Below are 24,914 nucleotides of genomic sequence, written 5' to 3' on the forward strand. Positions count from 1 at the left end.
AGAACCAGCATCCACTGTTTTGTATTGAATAGTGCCAAAATGATGCTAGGTGCTTTACAAACAGGAAGGTTCCATCCTACAAACACTTATGTGCAGGGCCGGCTCCAGGCACCAACTTGTCAAGCAGGTGTTTGGGGCGGCCACTCCGGAGAGGGGCGGCACGTCCAGCTATTCGGCGGCAATTCGGCGGACGGTCCCTCACTCCGGCTCGGAGCAAAAGACCTCCTGCTGAATTGCCGCCGCAGATTGCGATGGCGATCGCGGCTTTTTTTAATTTTATTTTATTTATTTTTTTGGCTGCTTGGGGCGGCCAAAACCCTGGAGCCGGCCCTGCTTATGTGTATAGTTAACTTTAAGCATGCATGTAATTCCACTGCAGCCAGTGGAAGTACTCACATGCATAAAGTAAAGCATGTGTATAATTGTTTACAGGGTCAAGGCTTAAGAAAACTAGGCCCCTTCCCCAAAGAGCTCATTATCTAAACAGATATCTTGTTGGCAAAGGATAGGATGCAACGAACTGGAAGAGATTGAGTTGTGCCTCAGTTCTCCATGTCAAATGGTGCACTGTAAAAGTGTATAATATTCATCATCTGTAACTTCTCTTTTAAGTTTGAGTGTGGGATTAAAACCCTTTTTTTGTATTTCAGCTGTTCACAGCTGCCACCATTAGGAGCATTGAATCCTGCAACATCTCACTGAGGTTAGGGGAAATAAATAACATAGCATGCATGCCCAGCTGACTAGCTTCCAGCTTTCAGTTTCTTATTTCAGAACCAGATTTCTTCAAGCAAGGCAAAGCCATTACTTTTTATTAAGAATATACATACAGTATAATTCCAGTTATCTGAATTCCCTTTATCCAAAAATCCTATTTATCCAAATCCATAGTTTCCCCCACATGTAGTCCTATGTTAGTTAATAGCATTTCAGTTTACCCAAATGCCCAGTTATCCAAAAGTTTTGGATGTCCACAAAAGTTTTGGATGTCCTCTAGGCCATTCAGATAAATAGGATTGTAGTGTGTGTGTGTGTGTGTGTGTGTGTGTGTGTGTGTGTGTGTGTGTGTGTGTTTACATCATATGCTGAGATTGAAAAATAAGCTATTTAAGAGGTATCCAAGTACGAAAAATCTGAAAATTTCTCAGTATCTGAACAATACTTTCCCCCCTCACACTGCATTACACCAAACAGATTTTCCTGAAATTAAGTAACAGTTGTTCTAGGCTGAAACTAAACAATAGAAATTAATTTTTGGACTGAAATAGGAATTTAAGGTGGAAATGCCTTGTCAGTCTTAACTACAGTATTTCCATTGTTCCATTCCATTCTAGATCTTCCTTTGAAGATCTGAGGACCGGGGGATGTACCTTTATTTGGCTTGGGAAATTAGATGCCAGTCAGAGGAAATCAAAATAGTTTTGTCCTCAAGCTTGATCTCCTTTTTACAGCATGTGCTCCTTTCCTGGTGCTCTCAGCACTGAAGCGTGTCAGTTTAATGAGGCAGCCTTTGGAAACTGTAAATCAGAGGTGCCCACTTTGGTGGCTGAGGGACCAGTGTGAATCCCCAGGGTTTTAAATGCACGTGTGGCTGCCCTCTCCCTTTAACTGCAGGGTGAAATCAAAATGGATCAACAGCAGGACTTGGTTGCTGTTGAATTCAAAGAAGAAACCATTTTTAGTCATGCATTATGAGAGATACTAATATGAGCTACGAGTATGGCTCTGTGCATTTATTTTTAAAATTACACAAATGTATATGACTGCAATCTAGTTATGGCATTCAGGGGGCAGTTGTTAATGAGACCCTAGATATTGCAAAGCATGGGCACCACTATAGCAAACACTAAGACTGATCAAGTAAAATCTACATTATTATCAGTTGAGAAGTTAAAGCACGCAGCATATGTCACCTGCCGTGATTAACCTTTGATGTGGGAGCAGATATCCTAGAGTGAAGACTGGAAGCTGTGGAGTGGAAATACAAGGTACATGAAGGCATGATGTCAGATATGAAATCTATTTCTAACATAACAGTAAAGAATTTATATTTGTGCAGATTGTAATTTGGAGCTGCTAATCACCTCCCCTCATTAATGGGGATAGTTTCTGTTGGATATCATGGTCTTTCTGCAAAAATTGTTGTCTGAATATTACAGAAGCTGAACTGTGTTTAGATTACCAATGAAGAACAATTATACCCATGCTGGGACTGCACTGGTGACTGTTTAGGATGCTCCTAATGCGGTGTTGTTGTATCTGCCTAGGTCCTAGGATATTAGAGAAACAAGGTGGGTTGGTCTAATAAACGATATTATCTCACCTACCTTGTCTCTGGATGGTTCCTGTTGGTTTCAGGGTACCTGCACCTTTGACCCTCTCCTGACCTACTCAAGGAATCCCCTCTTAGGTCTCTTCACCTCTCTCTGGGCAGGGACCCACATTTCTCTCCCTCTTCACCAGGGATTTAGGCTTGCAACCCCCTTTCATTTCACTGTGTTTATCACAGCAGGTCTGACTAAAGTCCAGCCCCTGCACTTTACTTTCCTCCCCAAGGGCTAGGATCAGTGTCAGTTACCAGTAACCAAACAGTTCTCTTAAAGCACAGCACATTTATTTAGGGACAAAAGCATACAGAGAACACATAAAATAATAAAAACGTATAAATGCATACTGAACATACCAACAGTCACCCATCTTCCCCATGGGGGAGTCTGGCAGATCAAAGTCCTTCCCAACCTTTCAGCAGGACTGGGTCCCTCGTTGGACATGTCCATTTGCTGAATCAAAAGGAAGGCCCCTGTGTTACTTCAAGATGACCCTTTATACCCCAAGTTCTTTCTTTTTTTGTCTGCATTTCCTGAAACCCTGAACCATTATATGCAAGCCACCCGGGGGCGGGGCACTTCTCTGGAGCTGTTTACAGGGACTGTTTTTCATTCCTGGAGGGGCTGCAATAATCTTTCCCCATGAAGCAGAATATAATCCCTAGCCCACAATGATACATTAATGCACTAGTCCCCAAAGATACCACATATGGTTGCAGTATCAGTCCCAGTCCCCATTTGGGGGAAAGAGACCATCAGAAAATGACTGGTTTGAAGAAAACGAAGCGGAACTATTACCTCTCATCAACATTAAGAACACAGCCTATCAGGAACACAACAAGAAACCAATAGAGAGCACCAAAGTGAGACTTCAACATGCAAAATCCGAGATACAGCGAGGAAGCAGACGTTGTGCAAATCATTACTGGATCAAGCTGGATAGCCATCTTTCTTGGATGGTTTTGACACAACAAATCCTGCATCTTGGAGGAGGTTAGACTAGATGACCCTTGTGGTCCCTTCTAACCCTATGATTCTACACGGTACCCCACAATAATTCGTAATGATTAAATTAGTGAAGTAAAGCTGGTTTATTTTTCAAAGATGACTTGCTGTTGATAATGTTTTTCTTTTTCATTGCCTCATCTGGTTATTAAATTTCCTGTCTTAGAAGACTGGAGAAAATTGAAATGATTATTCAAGTTGGATGAATACACAGGGAGAATGTCCATGTGAAGCAAACATCCTGTACGCTATTAGTTTTCAGATTCCTTTATTTTATTTTTAGTTGTTCAGATACCTGTTGTACCATCTTGTGTGACATAAGTCCAGGTGCATACATGGGAACAGATCCAATCCTATTTTATCAGCAGAGCTTCAGCATTCTGCATCTCACAATGTAACCACTCAGGCAGCAATTATACTGAGTCTACCAGCAGTCCTAGAGTTTTCAGGTTCTAGCCATAAAGGGACATGCCATTATACCCTAGTTCAAATTGCCAGAGGTGGATATATGTAACTAAGTAGGAAAATTCCTCCAAATGCAGTACCTCACAGAGTAGAGCACCAGTTGGATTGGGATCTCCAGTCACTACCATAATATACAAATAATCAATAAGAACCTCCACATTGCATACACCATTTTGTCTGCCACATGAAATAAGTAAATAGGTCCATCAAACAATTACAACCCATATTTGATGGGGACCAAAATCTGAAAGAAATCTTTCCTGAACCTCCTCTTCTGGCCTTCAAATAACCCCTCTACTTTGCCAAGCTCATCATCAGAAGCAAGCTCATCATAGACCAGGACACTCTAAACTGAGGGCACGTCTTCACTACCCGCCGGATCGGCAGGTAGCAATCGATCTATTGGGGATCGACTTATCGCGTCTAGTGAAGACGTGATAAAATCGATCCCTGATCGCTCTGCCGTCGACTCCGGAAATCCACCGCGGCAAGAGGCGGAAGCGGAGTCAACGGCGGCGCAGCAGCGGTCGACTCGCCGCCATCCTCACAGCCAGGTAAGTCGACCTAAAATACGCAACTTCAGCTACGCTATTCACGTAGCTGAAGTTGCGTATCTTAGGTCGACCCCCCCCCTGTAGTGTAGACCTAGCCTGAAAGTGGTACCAGCCCCCTCTAGAACAACAGATGCAAAACCTACACACATATCTCCGCTGCTAGACACAATATGCCTTTCAAGATTCATAGGTCCTATACATGCTTATCACAACACGTGGTGTACCTCATCTGGTGCATCAAATGCCCCAATAACAACTATATAGGTGAAATGAGACAATCACCGTGCTCTCAAATGAACTCACACAGAAAAATGATTAAAGTCAAAAACACCATATCACCTGTGGGTAAACACTTTTCACAAAATGATCACTCCATATCTGATCTTTCAATACTTATCCTCAAGGGAAACCTGCACAACACCTTCAAAACCTGAGCCTAGACACTTAAATTCTTCACTCTACTAGCCACCAAAAACCATGGACTTAACAGGGAGACTGGCTCATTACAACAATTTGTCACACAACACATTGCCTGCCATCTATTAATTGCCCACTTCAAAACCTTTATGCATGACAATCTAACCCCAATTGCCCACTTCATTTCAAGTGGCTGCCTCGAATATGTGCTACCCCTTCTCTTGACAGTCTCTCCCAATTTGTATTTATCTCAGACACTCTGCTTCCTTCCCCAGACCTGAAGAAGAGCTCTGTGTAGCTCGAAAGCTTGTGCCTTCCATCAACAGAGGTTGGTCCAGTAAAAGATATTACCTCACCCATCTTGTCTCTGTTAGGGTTACCATATTTCAGCAAGCAAAAAAGAGGACGGGAGGAGCCCCGCCCCCATCCTGCCCTAGCCCCGCCCCTGCCCCTCCCACTTCCCGCCCCCCTCAGAACCCCCAACCCTCCTCCCGCTCCTTGTCCCCTGACTTCCCCCTCCTGGGACCCCTGCCCCTAACTGCCCCGCAGGACTCCACCCCCTACCTAAGACTCCCTGCCTCTTGTCCCCTGACTGCCCCTTCCTGAGACCCTCCCTCCATCCTAACTGGCCCCCTAGAACCCTACCCCCTACCTGTACCCTGACTGCCCCAACCCTTATCCACAGCCCCACCCCCAGACAGACCCCTGGGACTCCCACGCCCCATCCAACCACTCCCAACCCCCTGACAGCCCCCCCCAGAACTCCCGACCCATCTAAACCCCTCTGCTCCCTGTCCCCTGACTGCTCCGATCCCTCTCCCCACTCCTGCCCCCTGACAGCCCCGCCCCCAGAACTCCCAACCCCCCCCCCCCGCTCCTTGTCCCCTGACTGCCCCCTCCTGGGACTCCTGCTCAGAACTGCCCTCCAGAACCCCACCCCCTACCTAAGCCTCCCTGTTCCTTGTCCCCTAACTGCCCCCTCCTAAGACCCCCCCACCCTAACAGCCCCCCAGGAGCCTACCCCCTACCTGTACCCTGACTGCCCAAAACCTTATCCACCCCCCCAGAAAGCCCCCCCCGAACTCCCGGACCCCCCCCCCGTCTCTTGACTGCCCCCTCCAAAACCTCCCTGCCCCGTCTCCAACCCCCTGGCCCCCTTGTTGTTGGCCTTCGCCTAATGTCTCTGTGAACTTGCTCAGGAACAGCCTGAGCCGTTCGTCCCGGCACGCTGGGCAGCAGTGGAGGAGGAGCGGGGGAGGAGCTCCAGACTGCCGGAGGCGATCTGCGAATGCAGGGAGGGAGGGAGGGAGTGATCTCTGCTGCAGGGGAGAGGAGGAAGGGCTCTCTCTGGCTGTCGGAGCCCCATGTAAGTGGCACCATCCGGCCGGCTGCCCTGTTAGCCGCGCTTGCTCTGCATGGGGGCGGGGGGGAAGTCCGGACATTTACAAATTCCCCCCGGACGCTATTTTTAGCTCAAAAAGCCGGACATGTCCGGGGGAATCCGGACGAATGGTAACCCTAGTCTCTGTCATATCCTGGGACCAACATGACTATAACAACACTGCAAACAAGTAAATAGGAGGAAGTATTTGAACTCACTGGGACAGATTGTGTTGAGGACTGTTGATAAATTGCACATCAATTGCTTGAGCACACTTTGGTTTGTTATGAAATATATTCAAGAGACAAAATAACCAATATCAATCAGGTTTATTGCTAAAAGTCAATGATAATATAGTACAGGAAGAAAGGCTTAATACAATACCAGTTTCCGGGAAGCTTCTCATGCAGCGTATTTAAATTAATCTCACCGAGAAGGTGTGCTCCCAAATTTATACATTTCAGCTGTTCGTATTTATTGGATAATTTTACAAGTTACAAAACCCTTTACACGTTATTAAAATCCAACACACCAGTTCATCCCAGTTCCTTAACGTGTTGTTCTGGACCTTTCCTTATTTTTGTTTTGGGTACTAACATTCCAGGTACTGGTCCATGAAGGTACCTCCCCAGCTTGTACCAGAGCAGAACATTAATGTATTTTGCCTTTAACAAGTTTCTAATGCCAAAGCTGACTTCAGTTTTGTAAAGTGTTACCAGATACTTAGCATAAGTAAATAGGATTATAAAAAGACAGGCCAATTTAGGACATGTAACTGCTGGAAATGTATACAATATAATATTATATTGATATTATGTGTTTCATGCATATTAATATATGTGATGTCAATGATATATATTAATAATATGATTGATAAATAATTAGCCCAGCATACATTGGTCAACAGGTCCAACACTTGTCGCTTGTATTATCAAGGCAACATCTTTGCCAAATTAATACATGAAACACTGGTGAGGACATTTATATATGATTTACATATGATTTATAGTGCTCTAATAAACTGCCTAAGCAGCAATACATGATTAACACAACTAAAACGAATTTCCTTGTAATACAAACAAAGCTTTAAATGCAACTTCTATCCTAGTTTGGGAAATTAGTATTTTAAGATCCCCATTATTGCTAAGGTCATTTAAGGCTTCTTTTGCCTTGCACATGTTATTGCTAATTTGAATAATGTGAGTGACTTTTTAAATTTAAGGTTAGTGGGTCAATATGCATGTTAAAAACTGGTGGATTTTTATTTTATTTTTTTATCCTGATACTGAGGCTCACTTTAGGTCATGGATTCACTTAAAAAAAACTGGGATAGACATTATTATAGTGTGTTCCACAGTGCTATGTTCGTGAGAAGTAACACAAAAACTTCTGTTGGAGTTCTGCATGCATAGCACTTTCAGGAACAGGCCCCTTCTTGCCAGATTTGTTATGTATAAATTGTTTGCCAAGTTAATCACAGGAGCTAAGACTATTACTGCAGATGAAAAGAATCAGTTTCTGATTAAGTTTTTATAATTAAGTGTATCATGAACCTAATTTCCTTTTTTAAAATACAGGAATAGGCATACATACGCTTAGGTTAATTTTGTACTATTAGTAGATGCTATAGGTTCATCATTACCATTTTGAAGTGAATATTTAAGTGCATAATTATATGCATTTAAAGTCATAATCAAATCACATATTCTAATTAAACAATATTCCAATTCATGTGGCTCACTCAAGATTAAGATAGAAATATTCACTAGCAGGTGGCTATAAAAGAAAAGCACAGAATCACAGAAATATAGGGCTGGAAGGGACTTTGAGAGGTCGTCTAGTCCTGTCCTCTGTGCTGAGACAGGACCAAGTATACCTAGACCATCCTATTTATCTAAGCTGTTCTTAAAAACATCCAATGATGGGGATTCCGCAACCTCCCTTGGAAACCTATTCCAGTGCTTAATTATCCTTGTAGTTAGAAAGTTTTTCCTAATATCTAACGTAAACCTCCCTTCCTGCAGATTAAGCCAATTACCTCTTATCCTACCTTCAGAGGACATGAACAACAATCGATCACTATTCTCTTAATGTATTTGAAGATGATTATCCAGTCCCCCCATAGTCTTCTTTTCTCAAGACTAAATGTGCCCAATTTTTTTAACTTTTCCTCCTGGGTCAGATTTTCAAAGCCTTTCATCATTTTTGTTGTTCTCTGGACTTTCTCCAATTTGTCCACATCTTTCTTAAAGTGTGGCGCTTAGAATTGGACACAGAATATTGGTCTTTTTTGCAAGTGCATCACACTGTTGACTCTCATTCAGTTTTTTTAATTATTATAACCCCCAGATCATTATTAGAAGTACTACTGCTTTCTGTACTATTGCCTAGCCACTTATTCCCCATTTTGTAGCTTTCCTTCCTAAGTTTACTACTTTGCACTTGTCTGTAGTGAATTTCATCTTGTTGATTTCAGACCAATCCATCAATTTGTCAAGATCGTTTTGAATTCTTATCCTCCTCCTCCAAAGTGCTAGCAACCCCTCACAACCTCATCCACAAATTTTATAAGCATATTCTCCACATCATTATCCAAGTAAACCCCACTAGATATGTCCCCCTAGTTTGACAGCAAACCATTGATAACTACTCTTTAAGTACAGTCTGTCAACTCGTTTTGCACCCACGTTATAATAATTTAATCTAGACTACATTTCCATAGTTTGTTTACGAGACTGTCATGTCGGACTGTGTCATAAGCCTTACTAAAATTAAGAAATATTACATCTACAGCTTCCTCCCATCCACTAGGCCAATAACCCTATCAAAAATGGAAATTAGTTTGATTTGGCATGATTTGTTCTTGGCAAATCCATGTTGGCTATTACTCATAACCATTTTGTCCTCTAGGTGCTAGCAAAGTGATTGTTTAATAATTAATTCCAGTATCTGTCAAGGTATCTAAACTAGGCTGACTGTTCTGTAATTCCCCAGGTCCTCTTTGTTCCCTTTTTTAAAGATAGGTACTATGTTTGCCCCCTCCATACCTCTGGGACCTCATTCATCCTCCAGGAGTCCTCAGAGATAATTGCTGATGGTTCTGAGATTGCTTCAGCTAGTTCCTTAAGTACCATACGATTAATTTCATCAGGCCCTGTTGATTTGAATACATCTAATTTACCTAAATACTATTTGACCTGTTCTTTCACTATTTTGCTTTTCTGCATCTTCCTCCTTGTTGTTAATATTAATTGTATTAAGTATCAGGACACAATTTACCTTTTTAGTGAAGACTGAAGCAAAAGTAGGCATTGGCCTTGTTTATGTCATCCATTATTAGCTCTCCTTCCCCGATAAGTAGAGAACCTACACTTTCCTTATCTTTCTCTTGCTCCAAATGTATTTATAGAACTACTTCTTAATTGCTTTTTATGTCCTTTGTTAGATATAATGCATTTTGTCCCTTAACTTTTCTGATTTTGTCCCTACATGCTTGTGCTAGTCTTTGGTACTCCTCCTTAGCAATTTGTCCATGTTTCCACTTTTTGCATGACACCTTTTTGATTTTCAGATCATTAAAGAATTCCTGATGGAACCATATTGGCCTCTTACTATTCTTCTGATCTTTCCTTTGCATCGGAATAGTTTGCTGTTGTACCTTTAATATTGTCTCTTTGAGAAATTGCCAGCTCTCCTGAACTCCTTTTTCCCTTAGATTTTCTTCCTATTGGACCTTACCTCCCAGTTCTTCGAGTTTGTTAAAGTCTGCTTTTTTGAAGTCCATTTTCCTTATTCAGCTGATCTCACTCCCTCCTTTCCTTAGAATCATGAAATCTGTAATTTCATGATCACTTTTACCCAACTTGCCTTCAGATTCTCAACCAATTCCTTCCAGTTAGTCAGAACCAACTCTAAAATGGCTGTCCCCCTGAAACAAAATGTTGTCCGCAATACATTCCAAGAACTTGCCATATTTTTGTGTTTTGCCATATTACTTGTCAGAATCCTTTTCCTACTATTAATTTATACCATTTTATATGGGGGGTAATATATTGTGAGAAGTTATTTTTTCTGTTCTTTCTTTAACAGGATTGGGAGTTTCCACATTTCATGGGTGATGTTGATGTAAATCTTCCTGGATTGCCATATGCACATCTGCAGTTCAAACTACCTTACTTCCAAAATATCTTCAAGGAAGAATATCACATACATATAACAGGTATGTAATCTTATACATGGTGATAGCTATCTCACATGGTACTCTTTTCTGTTGGGGTGAGTCTGTTGACCATATGATTTTTACTCAGATTATTTTTTTTCTTCAAAATAACCCATTAGTGAAGAGAACAAGAATATATGTTCCATGAACCAAACAGGCCTACAGTTCTCCAAGGAGTTCACAACTTCTCGTGTCATTAAATACTACCTATTGTTGCTGCAGAAATCATATGTATCTGAAACGATTCTCCTGGGGAATTAACAGCTTATTACATTTTCAGATCTGTTCCGCTTTCAGATCGCTTTAATATGATATTTGATTATATTCTTTCTTAACTCCAGTCATTCTCATCCAGGAAAGGCTGTCTAGAGCTACACCTTTATCAGTCCTTTAACCAGAAGCAGACAGCAGAGATATCACAAATCAAAAGTGGTTGTAGATGTTCTAAAGCATGGCGAATTTAGAAATAAAGGACCCAATCCTAAAGTACGACTGAGTCATGCTCAGAGCCATGAGGGCAAAGGGGGCTGTAAGATGTGGGCTGAAGGGTAGTAGTATGCCTCATGGAATAAGTGTGTGTGTGTTTCAGGAGAGATTATAATGTGAAAGGGGTTTCTTTCTGCGTCATAAGAAAGGGAAGCCATTCCATACATGGGGGCAGCATGGGACAAATACAGCAAATACAGGAGTTGGAGAATGTTGAGAATAGCAGTGTTGACAGAGCAAAGGAAGAAGATATGAGTGAAACAGTGGTGGACAGGGTGGAGCTGAACAGGGCCTTGAAGCTGAGGGTGGGTAGTGTAAACTTGGTACCATGGGCAAGTAATAGAAACCATGGTAGCAGACAATATTATCCAGAAGTAAAGTGTAAGTGAAGGGGCCAATGACAGAGCCATGTGGGATTCCCATATGGAAGGAGAAAGAGCCATCAAAGAATAGGCCTAAGGTGAGGTCAGAGAGAAAGTAGATGAACCATGAGAGGACAGGGTCACAAAAGGCAAGGGAAAAGAAGTTGCCAAGAAGGAGGGATTGAAGAACAGTACTGAAGATCAAGGAAGATGGAACTGAGCACCTATGGCTCAGGAGGACATTTTGTGAGACTTTGGAGATGGCATTTTCAGTGAAACAGAAATCCGACTGGAGTGGATCTAGACATGAGCTAGAGCAGTGTTTCTCAAATGCGACCACCATGGCCGCATGTGGCCACCAAGGGCTTTTCTTGCAGCCACAGCCTCCTGGTCTCTGATGGGGTGGGAGCAGCAGCCCCTCTCCCTCCCTGGTGCTCCTGGGGGCACAGCCTTGGTGTTGTTTGTGGGGGCCGCCAGAAGGGATTAGGCCCTGCCCCCCTCTGGAGACAGCTGGGGCATAACGCTGGAGGAGCAGGCAGCCGGTGAGTTCAGGCTTTGGGCTTCAGCCCTTGGGTAGCGGGGCGGCAGGCTCTGGCCGCAGGGCTTCAGGCTCTGTCCCTAGCCTTGGGGCTTCAGGCTCTGACCCCCGCTGCCTCCCCTGGCTACCCACTCACCCCCATCACCCCTGGCCCCTGATCCCTCATCTAGGGCTTAATTTATCCCCAGATTTGCTGGGGCTAAGTTTGCTGTGAAAAGGGATACATGTATGTTTAATATCACTTTTCACAGCAGACTTACTAGCTAGCAATAAATACGATACAATGGTTTGGACATGTATATGTGCATATTTAGTTGTTTTCCCTAAAGAACCCCTTATCTAGAGGAAAGGAAATCAATGCAGGATTTGTAAATTGCTCATTGAAAAGGAGAAGGGAGATGGGCTGGTAGTAGGAAAGACAGATGGAGGAAAGGGGTGTTTTGGGAGGTTGTGTTATATGCGGTATGCCTTAAAATGGAGAGAAAAGAGACAAAAGCGGTAGTAGGTAAGAGTACGGCAAGAGAGGTCAGTAACAGTGAAGGGATAGAGACAAAGGAATTGAAGGAGGGCTTGGAAATTAGGAGAATGTGTGTGACCTCAAGGCCACTATATAGACTAAAGGAGGAGAAAGTATGGGAGGGGCAAATGTGTACAAGGAGGGAGTACATAAATCTTCTCTTTGAAGTCAGCAAAGTCTTGGCTAGAGAGAGAAAGGAGAGGAAGCGAGAGCTCAAGGAAGGTGTCAAAAGTAGCAGATATATGACATGGGTTGTGGGTATGGGATTCAAGAACAGTGGAGAAGTCGTGGTGTTTTGTGAGGAGTCAGTACTGAAGATGAAGAACATGAATTTGCTGTGGAGCAAGCGCACAAGGTCCCTAGATTTCATCCAGAGCTGTTAACTATTGTTTGAGCAGGAGACAAGGAACTGGATGGGAGTGTGAACCATGGCTGATGGTTGGTGGGGGAGACTGTGCAGTGACTGAAGGAGACAAAGGAATTAAGGGTGGTACAGAGTGTAGATGACAAAACAATGAATGGAAGAAGAGGGAATAAAGGGCAAAGAAGAGTGACTCAGGGATGCAGAGAAGTCAGGGGTATTGATGGTTGTTCAAGAGAAGGGAGAATGAGCAACATTAAAGAAAATAAGGTAGTGACAAAAAAACCCAACTGCAACAGCTAAAATCTTTCCTTTAACTACTGTCTGTGCTGCTGTTTGAAAACAGACCGGCTAAGGGAAACGGATACCTATTCATTATAGAGTTCTCTGCAGAAAGAAATGGAGGCCTCTTTGATGTTTTGGAGAGGAGGCATTCTTGAATGAGAATGAGCTTGTGAATAGGGACTGAGGAATATTTTCTCTCCTGGCTAAGAATTAATAAGACCCATGTATTAGATTTACCAGACAAATCAATCCATTTGAGTGCATGTCACATACCCTGGATACTGAGTGCCTGTTTTATCTCAGTGCTACACCACCCTTCAGGATATCTAAAAACAGCTGTTAACATAGATGGCATGAGACCCTTCCTTTGGGTGGGTGTTTTACCTGGACCATCTGTTCTTGCTGTCAGCTCTCCATCATCTTACAGCATTTTCAAGCTCTAGTTACTGTGTGCAGATATAGCAATTCTTAATTCAAATCAAGGAGCTAATGAAAAAATCAGGAATAACCAATTAAAATATTTAAGACAGTAGCCTAATAAGAAGGCCTAATTCGAACAGATCTTTTTTGGAAAAGAAATTCCCTTTCTTGTTAATAATATTGGTGAAGTAGAGGAGTCTAGGGTTGGAAACAATGTTTAGTTTAGTATAGGGATGAGCTCAAGCTGCAAAATTGTGATCTGGATCCAGACTCTGAATATTGTCCACCCATGAGGTCTTGACCTGGGTTCATATTTTGATCCCTGGTCAGATCTGATGTGGGTGCAGCTGGTTTACACAGCATCCCCAGCAGTGTAATCGGTTAGTAAAACCAGCCTAGTGAAAAAGCATGCCCAGGTAGCAGTAGTTCTGTCCTGGCACAGAGCTGGCTGCCACTAGCAGAACATGGAAAAGGGGACATGACTGGAGAAAAGGGGGCGTAGCTGGGCTGCTCCTTTGCTACCCGGATACTGGGCTGCTCTTTTGGCCACTTGAGGCTGTTGCAAGTCAGCCTAAATTAGAGCAGCACGAAGATCAGGTAAGTGCAAAGGGTTGCTTAGCCACTTTTTCTCTGCTATGCTCAGTGTATTTTTGCTGCATTCAGTGTGGCTTGAAGATTTTGTGGTTATAATTCGCATGATTTTATCACAAGTCTTGTGTTATTTGGTGTTTTTCTTGGAGCCTGGAGTCATGTGATTACATGAGAATCTCAGTGCCCACTTAAAAAAAAATAGACTTCATGATTGCAAAGAAAAGCTTTAAAGTACTACTTGAGTGCACCCCAAAGGCTCAAAAAACCCCAACTCCACACCAAACAAACCCAGAAGACAAAAAGAACCTTAAATGTATTGTTTTTAAGCCAATCTCATGATTTTTGAACCTTTTGGAGTTGGCAATACGGCAGAACTAACATCTTCCGGTCCTAGTTCTCATGCTTTAGTGTAATTGTCATTTATTATTTAAAAAAATCTCATTCTTCCTGGAAAGATAGTGTTGCTTCCTGCTTTAATTCTTTTGTACCTAGGAATTCCTAGTGTGTTTAGTCCATGTTAAATATTTTTATCCTGTTTTCAGCCTTGCTTTTATCTGTGAATATCAGAAAGAGCTTGAATTTTTGCATCTGCTTAAGTCATCTGGATTTCCCTTGACAGATGGTTCACTGCAGTGTATGTGCTTTCCTTCTTGGGCTGCAGTTTATGAAAATACACAGTGTAGCCTAGTTTCTACAGTACCCAGGGAAATCTGTACTACTTAAAAGTAAACGTTGTTACTGAACCTTCATATTCTTTCGTTGTTAAAAATGCATCTAGAGGCCAGGCGGGTATTTTTTAATACCAACATATTATTCTACCACACAGGAGATCCAGAGTCTTGAGCTACCCGAACTCTGGATAGGGTTCAAGTTGGAAATGCTGTGTATCAAGTGTCAAAACAGAGAGGTGTGGGGAGATTGAGCTCACCATTCACTAAGACTCCTTATTGGGCAGTTTTTGGAGAGGCATTAACGCCCATCTCAGAAAGGACTAGGCACTCCAGCCAGAGGTGAAAGTGTCTCAGTGCTGGTTGTCATCTGAATGGCAAGGATGGCTTGGGGAGGTAACCCAAAAGTAGCATGTCTAGGTCCAGGATGAGCATTGCCTGCACAGAGATGCCTGAGGGAGCCTGTAGGCAAAAATAAAACAGAGGCAAAAACAAAGCAATCCAGGCACGCAGGTTCTGAGAGAAATCTCAGAGGGTTTCCTGTTTGGTTCAGCTGTGTACAGTATGTGTGTATGCATCTATCGAATAACATCAACATAGCAGCAAAGCACGCAGCTATCCAAGTGCGTTACAGAGATGTGTGAGCATTTTTATCCACATTACACATGGGGAAACTGAGACAAAAGAGGTTATGGCCAATATTTTCTGAAGTAGACTCTGGTTTTGGATGCCTAACTTGAGGCTGCTTGAGCCTGATTTTAATACGTGCAGCCACAATTCCATTGGCCTCAGTGGGAACTGTGGGTCCCCAGCTACACCTGGGACAGGCTTTCAGGAGCACTCTCGCAAGCTGGACCCACCAGAACAAAGGCACCTCAAATCAGAGGCCAGTTTTGAAAATTTGGGGCTGAGTGCCTTGCCCAGATCACACAGCAAGTCAGTGTCATTGGGGTTGCAACCCAGGTGTCTGACACCTGTGTGTACGTACACATGTGCCTTTGGAGACCTTTGAAAAGTGGGCATATTTCAATATTTAATGGACAAAAGTAGATGCAATGCTGGAAAGGGTAAGATGAAAAATCCTGACTTTAACTGTGAGAGCAAATTCTAAGATAAAAGGTCCCCTCATTTTAAACATAGATATCCAGCAATATCTGATAGACTGAGGACTCAACCTTTGGATCCACTTGGGTCCCTTTGTGCTACTTTTCTGGTATAAAGGAGACATAAACCTGGCAAATCTGGGTAGGTGGGAATCCCCTTGTCACTCTAGTGGGAATCCCCAGGTAGTTTAGAGCCACACATAGTTCTTGTGTCGACAACACATTGTTTCCATTTAATTTACCAAACTGGCTCATCATTTGACCCACACAGCCATACCTAATGACATCAAGACATTAAAACAGACAAGCAAAAGAAAGAAAAAGAAACACAAAACAGGTGTTTGTGGTGTTTTGGTCCCAGCTGGAAGGAATATCATCTTAATCTAAATTGTGCTGTCATTTGTTCAGCCGATTAAAGACATGTTGGTTGATGTAGTAACTTTTAAAATTAATTCGTCTGTTGTTTTATTACTTTTCATCAGATACAAAAACAAAATTGCCTTGACAATCGCAGTTTTGAAAATCAATGTTTCATTACACCACTGAAATATAAAGGAACTAATATGCTAAAAACTGTGAAGTGAATGCAACATCATTAGAAGAGATAGTGAAATAACTTTATTAGAAAGGTTAATGGAAATAATAGATGGATTACTACCACAGCTCCATGCAGAGATACATTACACTTTCTCTGTGAAATAACAGGGGTATATAGCTAATAGCTAATGTAAAAGTACAACGTTTCTCATTTTCATTGACTGATTGCTTTAGAAAACACTTTTCAATTAAAAGGTTTGTTCATATTTAAGGTCCTCATCCAGCAAAGGCCTTACCCACTTGTTTAACTCCAAACACATGGGTAGGCCCAGAGATTTCAATGGCATGTATGTTTTAAGGATGTATGTTTACATCCTTTGCTGGACCAGCAACTAAGTGTTTGCCCATTTCCCAAATGTATGTTAGACGTTTTGTTTTGACTGCTTGATGGCATGTGCTTTCACCCTTGAGTGAGCACAGAGTATAATTACTACATATAACAGTTTGCATATGAGGACAGAGTAAAAAGACTGGGACTGTTCAGCTTGGAAAAGCAGTGACTGAGGGAGGGAGATGATAGAGGTCTATAAAATGTGAATGGTATGGGGAAAGTAAATAGGGAAGTGTTCACCTACCGCACAAACCAGGGGGTCACCCAATGAAATGACTAGGCATCAGGTTTAAAACTAACATAAGGAAATACTTCACACAACGCACAGTCAACCTGCGGAAGTCATTGCCAGGCGATGCTGTAAGGGCCAAAATATACCTGGGTTTAAAAAATTAGCTAAGCCCATGGAGGATAGGTCCATCAATGGCTATTAGCCAAGATGGTCAGGGACACAACCCCATGCTCTAGGTGTCCCTAAACCTCTGACTGCTAGAACCTGGGACTGGACAACAGGGGATGGATCACTGGACAAATTGCCCTGTTTTCTTCGCTCCCTCTGATGCATCTGGCACCAGCCACTGTCGGAAGACAGGATACTGGGCTCCATGGACCATTGGTCTGACCCAGTATGGCCGTTCTTAAACTCCCACTTCAGGCAGCTTCTGTGCTAAAGCCCTGCTGTGGGCAAGGCTAAATAAAATGGTGGCAAAAATGCCAGCGGCCCCTGTACGCTAGTGCTCCTGACTTCATGAACACGAGCGGAGCTGAACCCATGCTAGGAGCATTGCTTACAACTATTTGTTTAGATGTGGCTGACATTAAGATTTCATAACGTGTGACTCCAGTTTCCCAGCTGCCGTTTTCGTCTACAAAATGTGAAATACTGTAGATGAAAGCTAGAAATCATCAAATAGGTGGTTTCTAGTGGAGTCTTGTGGGGGTAATCTTAGCTTTGGTCCAGTCCCATTCACTATCTTTATCATTAATCTGAGAAAAAAATTGCTGGTAATGGTCGCAGATTACACACAGATTGGTGGCGTAGTTAATAATGATAAGTCAGTCCTATCCAGCAATCTGGATTGCTTGGTTAGCCAGGCTGATTCAAACAATATACACTCTAACACATTATGTGAAAGTTGCACATCTAGGAACAAAGGCTAGCTGTCACACCTACAGGATGGGTTACTGTGTCTAGTGTAACCCCTCTTCAGAGTTTTCCAGCTCCTGGAGTGCCAGGCGGAGCATCAAGGGGGTTCTACCCTATGAATTACACCCATATGGCTACCAGAGCCTCCGACACCATTTCCCCACATGCTTGGAGTCAGTGGTGGGGACAGAATGGACTGGAACCTCCTGCTGAGCCCAATAATGAGGCGTCTGCATAGGGTGATCTGGAATAGCAGTTGCTGGGCCAATGATGAACCAGGGCTGCTCAGCTCCCTCCATGGGAGGGGTCAGCCTGACTCAGAGGCAAAGAGACTAGGTTAGTTTCAGTTTTCAGCTTCTTTTGAGTTGGGAGCTGAGAGAGAAGCAGAACAGCTTAGGTCCCACTCCCCATAGATGGGGGCTTTGAGCTGCTGTGGGATCCAGTCTTTGAGTCAGGCAGTTCCAGCCCTGCTGAGACCAGCATCCAGAGCGGCAAAGATCTGACCTGGTGCTGGCTACTGAGAACCAGCCGAGACCTCCACAGGACTCCGGACTGGGAGCCAGGTGAGCATTTTAGCACCTGGCATTTTAGCACCTGGGATGAGCAATCATATTTGCACCCCCTAAAGGTGACGTGTGGGGGGCACATAGGGTCATGTGCTCCCCCCAGATTTCTGCCTCTCATTTAGCACAGAGATTTTCAAACTGTGGGGCACGCCTCGCTAGTGGTTGCACCCCACAGTTTGAAAACCATCGCCTCCTGCCAGGAGCCAGCAGATCGGAAGCTGGTGGGAGCTGCCCAGCCTGCTCGGACTCCTGGCTCTCTGTGCTGTGGGAGCTGGGGTGCTGGCTGGCTGCCTGGAAGCCCTCCCTGCCCTGCTCCCTGAGCTGGGCCACCTCTGCATGGCCGGGCGCTCCCCAGGCAGGGTGGGCAGCACTGCTCTGCGCTGTGCCCCTGACACACTCTTGCCTCTGTCCCAAAGGAGCCTGGTGCCAGCCGGTGATCCCTCCTGGAGCCAGCCTCTGCCCATGGAGCCTGGCTGCCATGAGATGCTCCCTGAGGAGCTCCCTGGAGTACTCATCCCCCTTGGGCACCTGCCTCTCAGCAACCTGGTCACACCCCAGTCCCCACCCAGGGACCTGCCATTGCAGCCGGGTCACTTTCCCCACACTCCCTACGCGCAGAGCAGAACTTCCCCTTGCTCCCCTTGGCTGCCCTGCCCCAGCCCCATGGCTTCCAGGCTTGTGGTCACACAGCCATTGCATGAGCCTGGTGCCCAGCCCCGGTGCTGGGGGCAGGCGGCTGCTGGCAGGGCTGACTCGCTCCCGCCAGCTCTGGAAACCAGGACTGTGAGAATGGAGCAACCTCTAGGGTTACCATATTTCACGTACCCAAATAGAGGACACTACTGGTGGTGCGGGGGGGGGGGGAGGAACTGGAGGGGGTATTTGGGAGGGTGCTGGGGGTGTCTGTGTACTGGGAGGGATATTTAGGGATTATTGGAGGGGGCATTTGGAGGGCCCTGGAGGAGGTACCTGCAGCAGGGATATGCACTGGAGTTGGGCTGCCAGTGCTTGGGGGGGGGGGGGGAAGACTCTCACTTCCCCCCATTCTCCTATCCCCTTCTCTTCCCCTGCCCTATCCCATCCCCTTCCTTCCCCACTGACTCTTCTGCCCACCTCACCCCCCTTCCACCATATCCCACCCTCCGGCCCCCCCTTTGCAGGCATTAACCATTGTATAGAAAACAGGATGGTGGCCATGTAGGGCGCCCAGCACACGTAGAAGGGAAAGACAACCAGCACTGGGACCCAGGAGGCGGCGTCCAGCTACAGAGGCACCGAACACCTGACAGGAGAAGCAGCTCTGGACAACCCCCTCCATTCCCAGCTCGGGCCTCTGTTTGAGGGGGCAATGCCCTCCCTGCCCCAGCCTACACCATGGACTCCAGCCGACGCTGCTGCACCCAATCCTGCGGGGGGAGGGGCTGGCACCACTGGTCCTGATCCTACGCTGCCCCATTTTTTGCGCCCCCGCCGGCTCTCTGCCCTGGGTGGCTGCCCCTTTCGCCCCACCCTAGTTACGACCCTGCAGGGGAGGACCCTGCCCCACCCAGGAATGAAGACACAGTAAGAGGACCATTTTTGTTTAAGCTGCCCAACGTTGACAGCACTGCAGCACTTGTCTCTGGACTCATCTTCAGTGCACACTTGCCTGGGAAGCTGGCAGGCCGGGAGCTAGTAGTCGGGAAGAGCTGTGAGTGTTGGGAATTGGGACATTTGTTGATTTGCTAATGTGCTAGAACCTGTTTCTTGATGTGCTAGCACAAGGCAAACCTTTGCCTTCCCCACATCCTATTTTCCTGCTCCCAATAAAGTCCCCCTTTGTTATATTGTTGTTTTGGATGTGTCATTCTTTTGCTGGGGTTCTGTTGCTGTATTTTGTTGTCTCTTATGTACTAGATTTTATACTCCTTGCCCATTAGTAGCATTATGCATTTTTTCCCAAGGGGCATGTTTCTCTGGCACAGTGAAAAGTCACCTTGGGTGAAGGCATCCAGCATCAGAAAAAAATAACAGGATCCTATTCACATGAGGAGAGGGGAAAAGCCACTCTAAGTGGCCAGCATCAGGGAGGAGGCTTGGGCTATGCTTCGAGGGAGGGGCTACACTAGAAAGAAGCCACTCTAAAAAGAACGTAGCTGGATAAGCACATGAACATAAGCTCACAGTGCAATTCTACGACTAAGAGGGTTAACATAATCCTTGGATGCAATGAATAGAAGAATTGTGAGTAGGAAAGTGGTGTGAACTCAGTATATGGCATTAATAGACTCTTACTGAAATACAGTATTCAGTTGCGGTCTCCACACTTTAAGAAATGTGTTGAAAGACTGCATATGGTTCAGAGATGCGCCAGAAGAATGATTCAGAGTCTGTAAAACTTGCTTTGTAGTGAGAGATTTAAGAAGCTTAATCTATTTAGTTTATAACAAAGAAGGTTAAGAGGTAACTTGATCGCAGTCTCTAAGGCACAGATCCTTAAAGTATTTAGGGGCCTAACACCCATGGGATAGGTGTTAGGCCCCTAAATACATTTGAGGATCTGGACATAAGCACCTATACAGGAAGGATATTTCTGATAGGCGCTCTTTAATATAGCAGACAAAGGCATAAGAAAACCCAATGGCTGGAAGCTGAAGCCAGACAAATTCAAACTAGATAAAGGGCAAATATTTTTAACAGTGAGGGTATTTAACCATTATAACAACTTACCGAATGATGTGGTGGATTTTCCATCACTTGAAGTCTTTAAATCAAGACTGGATGTCTTTCTAAAAGATATGCTCTAGCCCAACTAGATGTTATGGACCTGATGCTGAAATTATTTGGTGATGTTCTTTGGTATGTGTTATGCAGGACTCTAGACTCGTAATGGTCCCTTTTAGACTGGACATCTACAGCTCTATACAGGAGTGGCAGTCTCAGTATAACATATATTGCGTTATGCTTAATTTTTTCCCTAATTTCAATCTCTTCCATTACTCCTCCTATCCCTCTTCACTTGCAGGTGTGTCAGCCTGAAGCAAAGTATTATACTCTTCCTACAAATGCCCATAACAGTCCACCCATTTCCTACCATCCCCTTCACCTAGCAATGCTCTCTCCAGAGCCGCCTGCCTTGTTTCCATAGAAACAAAAAGCACAGCAACATAGCCTGTTTCTCGTGGTGCCAATCAGAGAAGAAAGCATGTGAGGAGGTAGCTCCTCCAGGCAGGCTGCAGAGGCATTAGAGGACCCTCCTGAATGCAGGTGATGGCCTCATAGCCTGTGTGGGAGGAGGTGTGAAAACCACTAGTGAGCCTATTTCCAACTCTGAGCTTGGCATGCAAACTGAACTGTATGTGCAACCCAGCAGGAACCTTTACATTCAGAGTGAAAAATATAGCAGAGGTTTGATGATAAGTGTGGTGCCATAAAATATTACAAACCAGGTTACTGTTGCAGTCAGGACTGCAAAGGTAACTGACAGGCACAAAAGATGTTTTGGGTGCAATAAAATCCTAGTTTTTCATCTAGGGGCATGGTGGTTTAGAATTTGTATTTGTGTTTCTTGGTATTTTGTGTTTATTTTAAATTTTTATGAGTATTATTAATGTCTCAGGGACCAATTAAGGGACTAAAGTAATATGAAATATGGGGCTAACTTCTGCTCTCAGCTATGCTGGTGAAAATCCAGAATAATACCAATAGCTTCAGTGGTGTTCGTGAGGACTTATAATGTTGAAACTGACAGAAGAATTTCCTCCCTGGTTTTTCAGTAATTTAGTTTCTGGATAGGGCAATACCACAAGAAAATTAATGCTAATGTTTATTCTCATCCAGAATGGCCATCTGGGTTAAAAAAGCCCTTTAAAAACATAAATACAAATACCAAACTATAAGGGGTTACTTTACTGAGACATTCAAATTAATGGCAGAACATGAGTGCACAGCCTGACAGTAATTTCAACCACACCACCGATTACCAAACCAATAAAGTAACTCATCTTTGAGATTCTCTTTCATGTGTATATTTTTATTACTAAAAATTAATATCAACATTAGTGATGACTAGCAAAACTACTCCTTAGTGTCTTATGTGCAAAATCACATAATGCAGCAGTTAGATATACTTGTGCATCCACGGTCCTAAAATGTCTTTAACTGTATGTGATGAGTTCTTGGACACTGCTAATACAATGTCAAGGTAAGATCTTTAGATGGTTCCAGTTAATAAGTAGGCTCTGACAATACTGCAATGGCATCGATACAAAGAATAGAGTTAGTAAAGTAGTATCTTGTATGTACTTTGTATACCATGTCTCAGAACCACCATACCTCCCACGTACATATGTCTGGGCTTCACTGCATGAGAACTAATCAATCACAGTACATACTATTAAAGCAATATAATTGTCATCCTTTCAAAGCATCTCACCACTAGCATACAAAGAGTTCTATCAAATGTAGCCTTTTCAAGGAGAATTTTCATGCAACTATTTTTAAAATCCTGAAATGAGTTCTTTTTAGATTGATTGATGTAAACCACATCACCTAATGGTTTAATCAACAGGTCACCTACAAACTGCAGTGTGAATTCAATTGATATACTGTTGTACTGTTTTACAAAATGATTTATTACGTGCCTAGACATAATTATGAAATACTAAGAGAGATTCAAGAATAAATCTGGGTCTGCTGAGAATTTCATTATAACTTTGTTTTACAGGTTAATTGAAAGAAAATTTTTATCTGAGGGGCATTTACTCTATCGGCATGGTTGTGATACTTATAAAAAGGACATCAGATGACACTGTTTTCTTTTTTCAAACAGGTAAATGGTTTAACTATGGAATTATCTTTCTGGTTTTAATCCTGGATCTAAATATGTGGAAGAATCAAATATTTTACAAACCTCATGAATATGGTCAATATATTGGTCCTGGACAGAAGATCTACACAGTGGAGGACTCAGAAAGCTTAAAGGACCTTAACAGAACCAAGTTATCCTGGGATTGGAGATCAAATAACACAAACCCTCTGACTAACAGGACTTACGCTGAGGGAGACATGTTCTTGCATAGCAGATATACAGGGGCTAGCCTTGATGTCAAATGTCTGGCCTTTATTCCATGTTTGCTGGCTTTTGCTTTGTTTGGGTTCTTCATCTGGTTCTTTGGGCGATTTCAGAAAACTGAGCAAGGCATGGAGAATCTGGACAAATCATACACAAGAATGAAAAGGAAGTCGCCATCAGACATGGGAATGACACGAGAAAATACACAGGTTTTAGTGGAGAAAACTTTAAGTTTTCAAGATCCACATTTAGTATCCATAAAATCAGACTTAAGTGAAATTGTCTTTAATTCTTCCCTTCTAACTTCTGAAAACTTGAGCTTACAGTTGAGTGAACAAGACAGCCCATTACAACCAATGACAGAGGCTTCTGCCCCTAAGAGTGATCCCATGACCTAGAGCAAACTACCCAGAAAAGAAAGATTTAAATAACCAATTATTGTGAGAGTTCAGTTTTTGTAAGTTAAGGTTTACATAGTGTTTAGCACAAGAAATATAACCCATACCACAAAGGTGCTCAACATGCTTTTTCTAGGAATTTTGTTTTCTATTTGTATTATAATATATGTGCCTACTGTATAGCTAACATTCCTTTATAGATTGCTTCTCAGAATTGCACAAACTATTTATTAATACATTGACGTTACTGTATAATAGTGCATTAGATGAATATTTGCAGGTATAAAATTCTAACCGTGGTGGTGCCTTGAAACATTAAACTGATTTTTAACTCAACACCAGAAGATATAGAGAACAATTCTTCTAACCTATTTTGCAAGGGTTTTTTTGCATGCAATTATTTAGAATGTCATTTGATTTCTTACCAATAGATGTAGAGACTTCTGAAGAAAGGTTCCTGATAAGATGTCACACTAAAGGTTGACTTTGTTATTTACTCAGCTGTAGAGTCAGTGACTTTGATAACTGGACTGCAGAGAAGCATTTTGATTACCTTTTAATTTTTGCTGGCTGGCTGCCAAATACAAATACAGCTTCATAACAGAGTAACAGTAGAGCGATAATGCAGCATGGGTCACTACTTGTGAAAATAGGACTTTCTCTATCAGTAACTGCAATTAGATGATAATGCCAATTATGTTTTTTATAATTAAAGATAAATTTCTACTTGATTAAAAATCCTGCCCTTCACCTTTCAGAAACAAAGGTTAAAATGCATAGTTAGAGCAACAGTCACATATCCCGTCGTCAACACGAATCTGTGCAATGCCAAAGAACCAGTGCAGTGCTTACAGGAAAGAACACAAAGCCCATAGCCTTCAGTGTTTGTACAACCTTGTGTAACTTGGTTTGGGATACATTATACTGGGAAATGTACAACATAACTGACAGCTTTAACTTCTTCAAAGACTGAAGCAATGGTGTGGGGGCTGGGGAGTGACTGCATGGAATAGATTAGCACATGAATTGTCCTGAATCTTTTTTGCCCCTTTCAAGAATTAAACACTGTCCATTAATAAATAATAGAACCCAGCAGCAAAAACATGGAGGAATTGGTTTTGCG

The 24,914-nt window shown here is 43.3% G+C and overlaps 1 protein-coding gene across 1 annotated transcript in view; it reads left to right on the forward strand.

The window, feature by feature from the left end:
* TMEM117 (transmembrane protein 117) overlaps nucleotides 1-23,791 on the forward strand; it is a 346,737-nt gene extending 322,946 nt beyond the window's left edge. Inside the window, exons 6-7 of the mRNA XM_065423784.1 lie at nucleotides 10,239-10,368; nucleotides 23,151-23,791. Of these exons, the coding sequence (XP_065279856.1) occupies nucleotides 10,239-10,368; nucleotides 23,151-23,791 (771 nt within the window). The remainder of the gene's footprint in view (nucleotides 1-10,238; nucleotides 10,369-23,150) is intronic.
* Nucleotides 23,792-24,914: the final 1,123 nt, after the last annotated feature.

Source organism: Emys orbicularis, chromosome 1 (assembly GCF_028017835.1).
Source record: "Emys orbicularis isolate rEmyOrb1 chromosome 1, rEmyOrb1.hap1, whole genome shotgun sequence".
Taxonomy (NCBI): Eukaryota; Metazoa; Chordata; order Testudines; family Emydidae; genus Emys; species Emys orbicularis.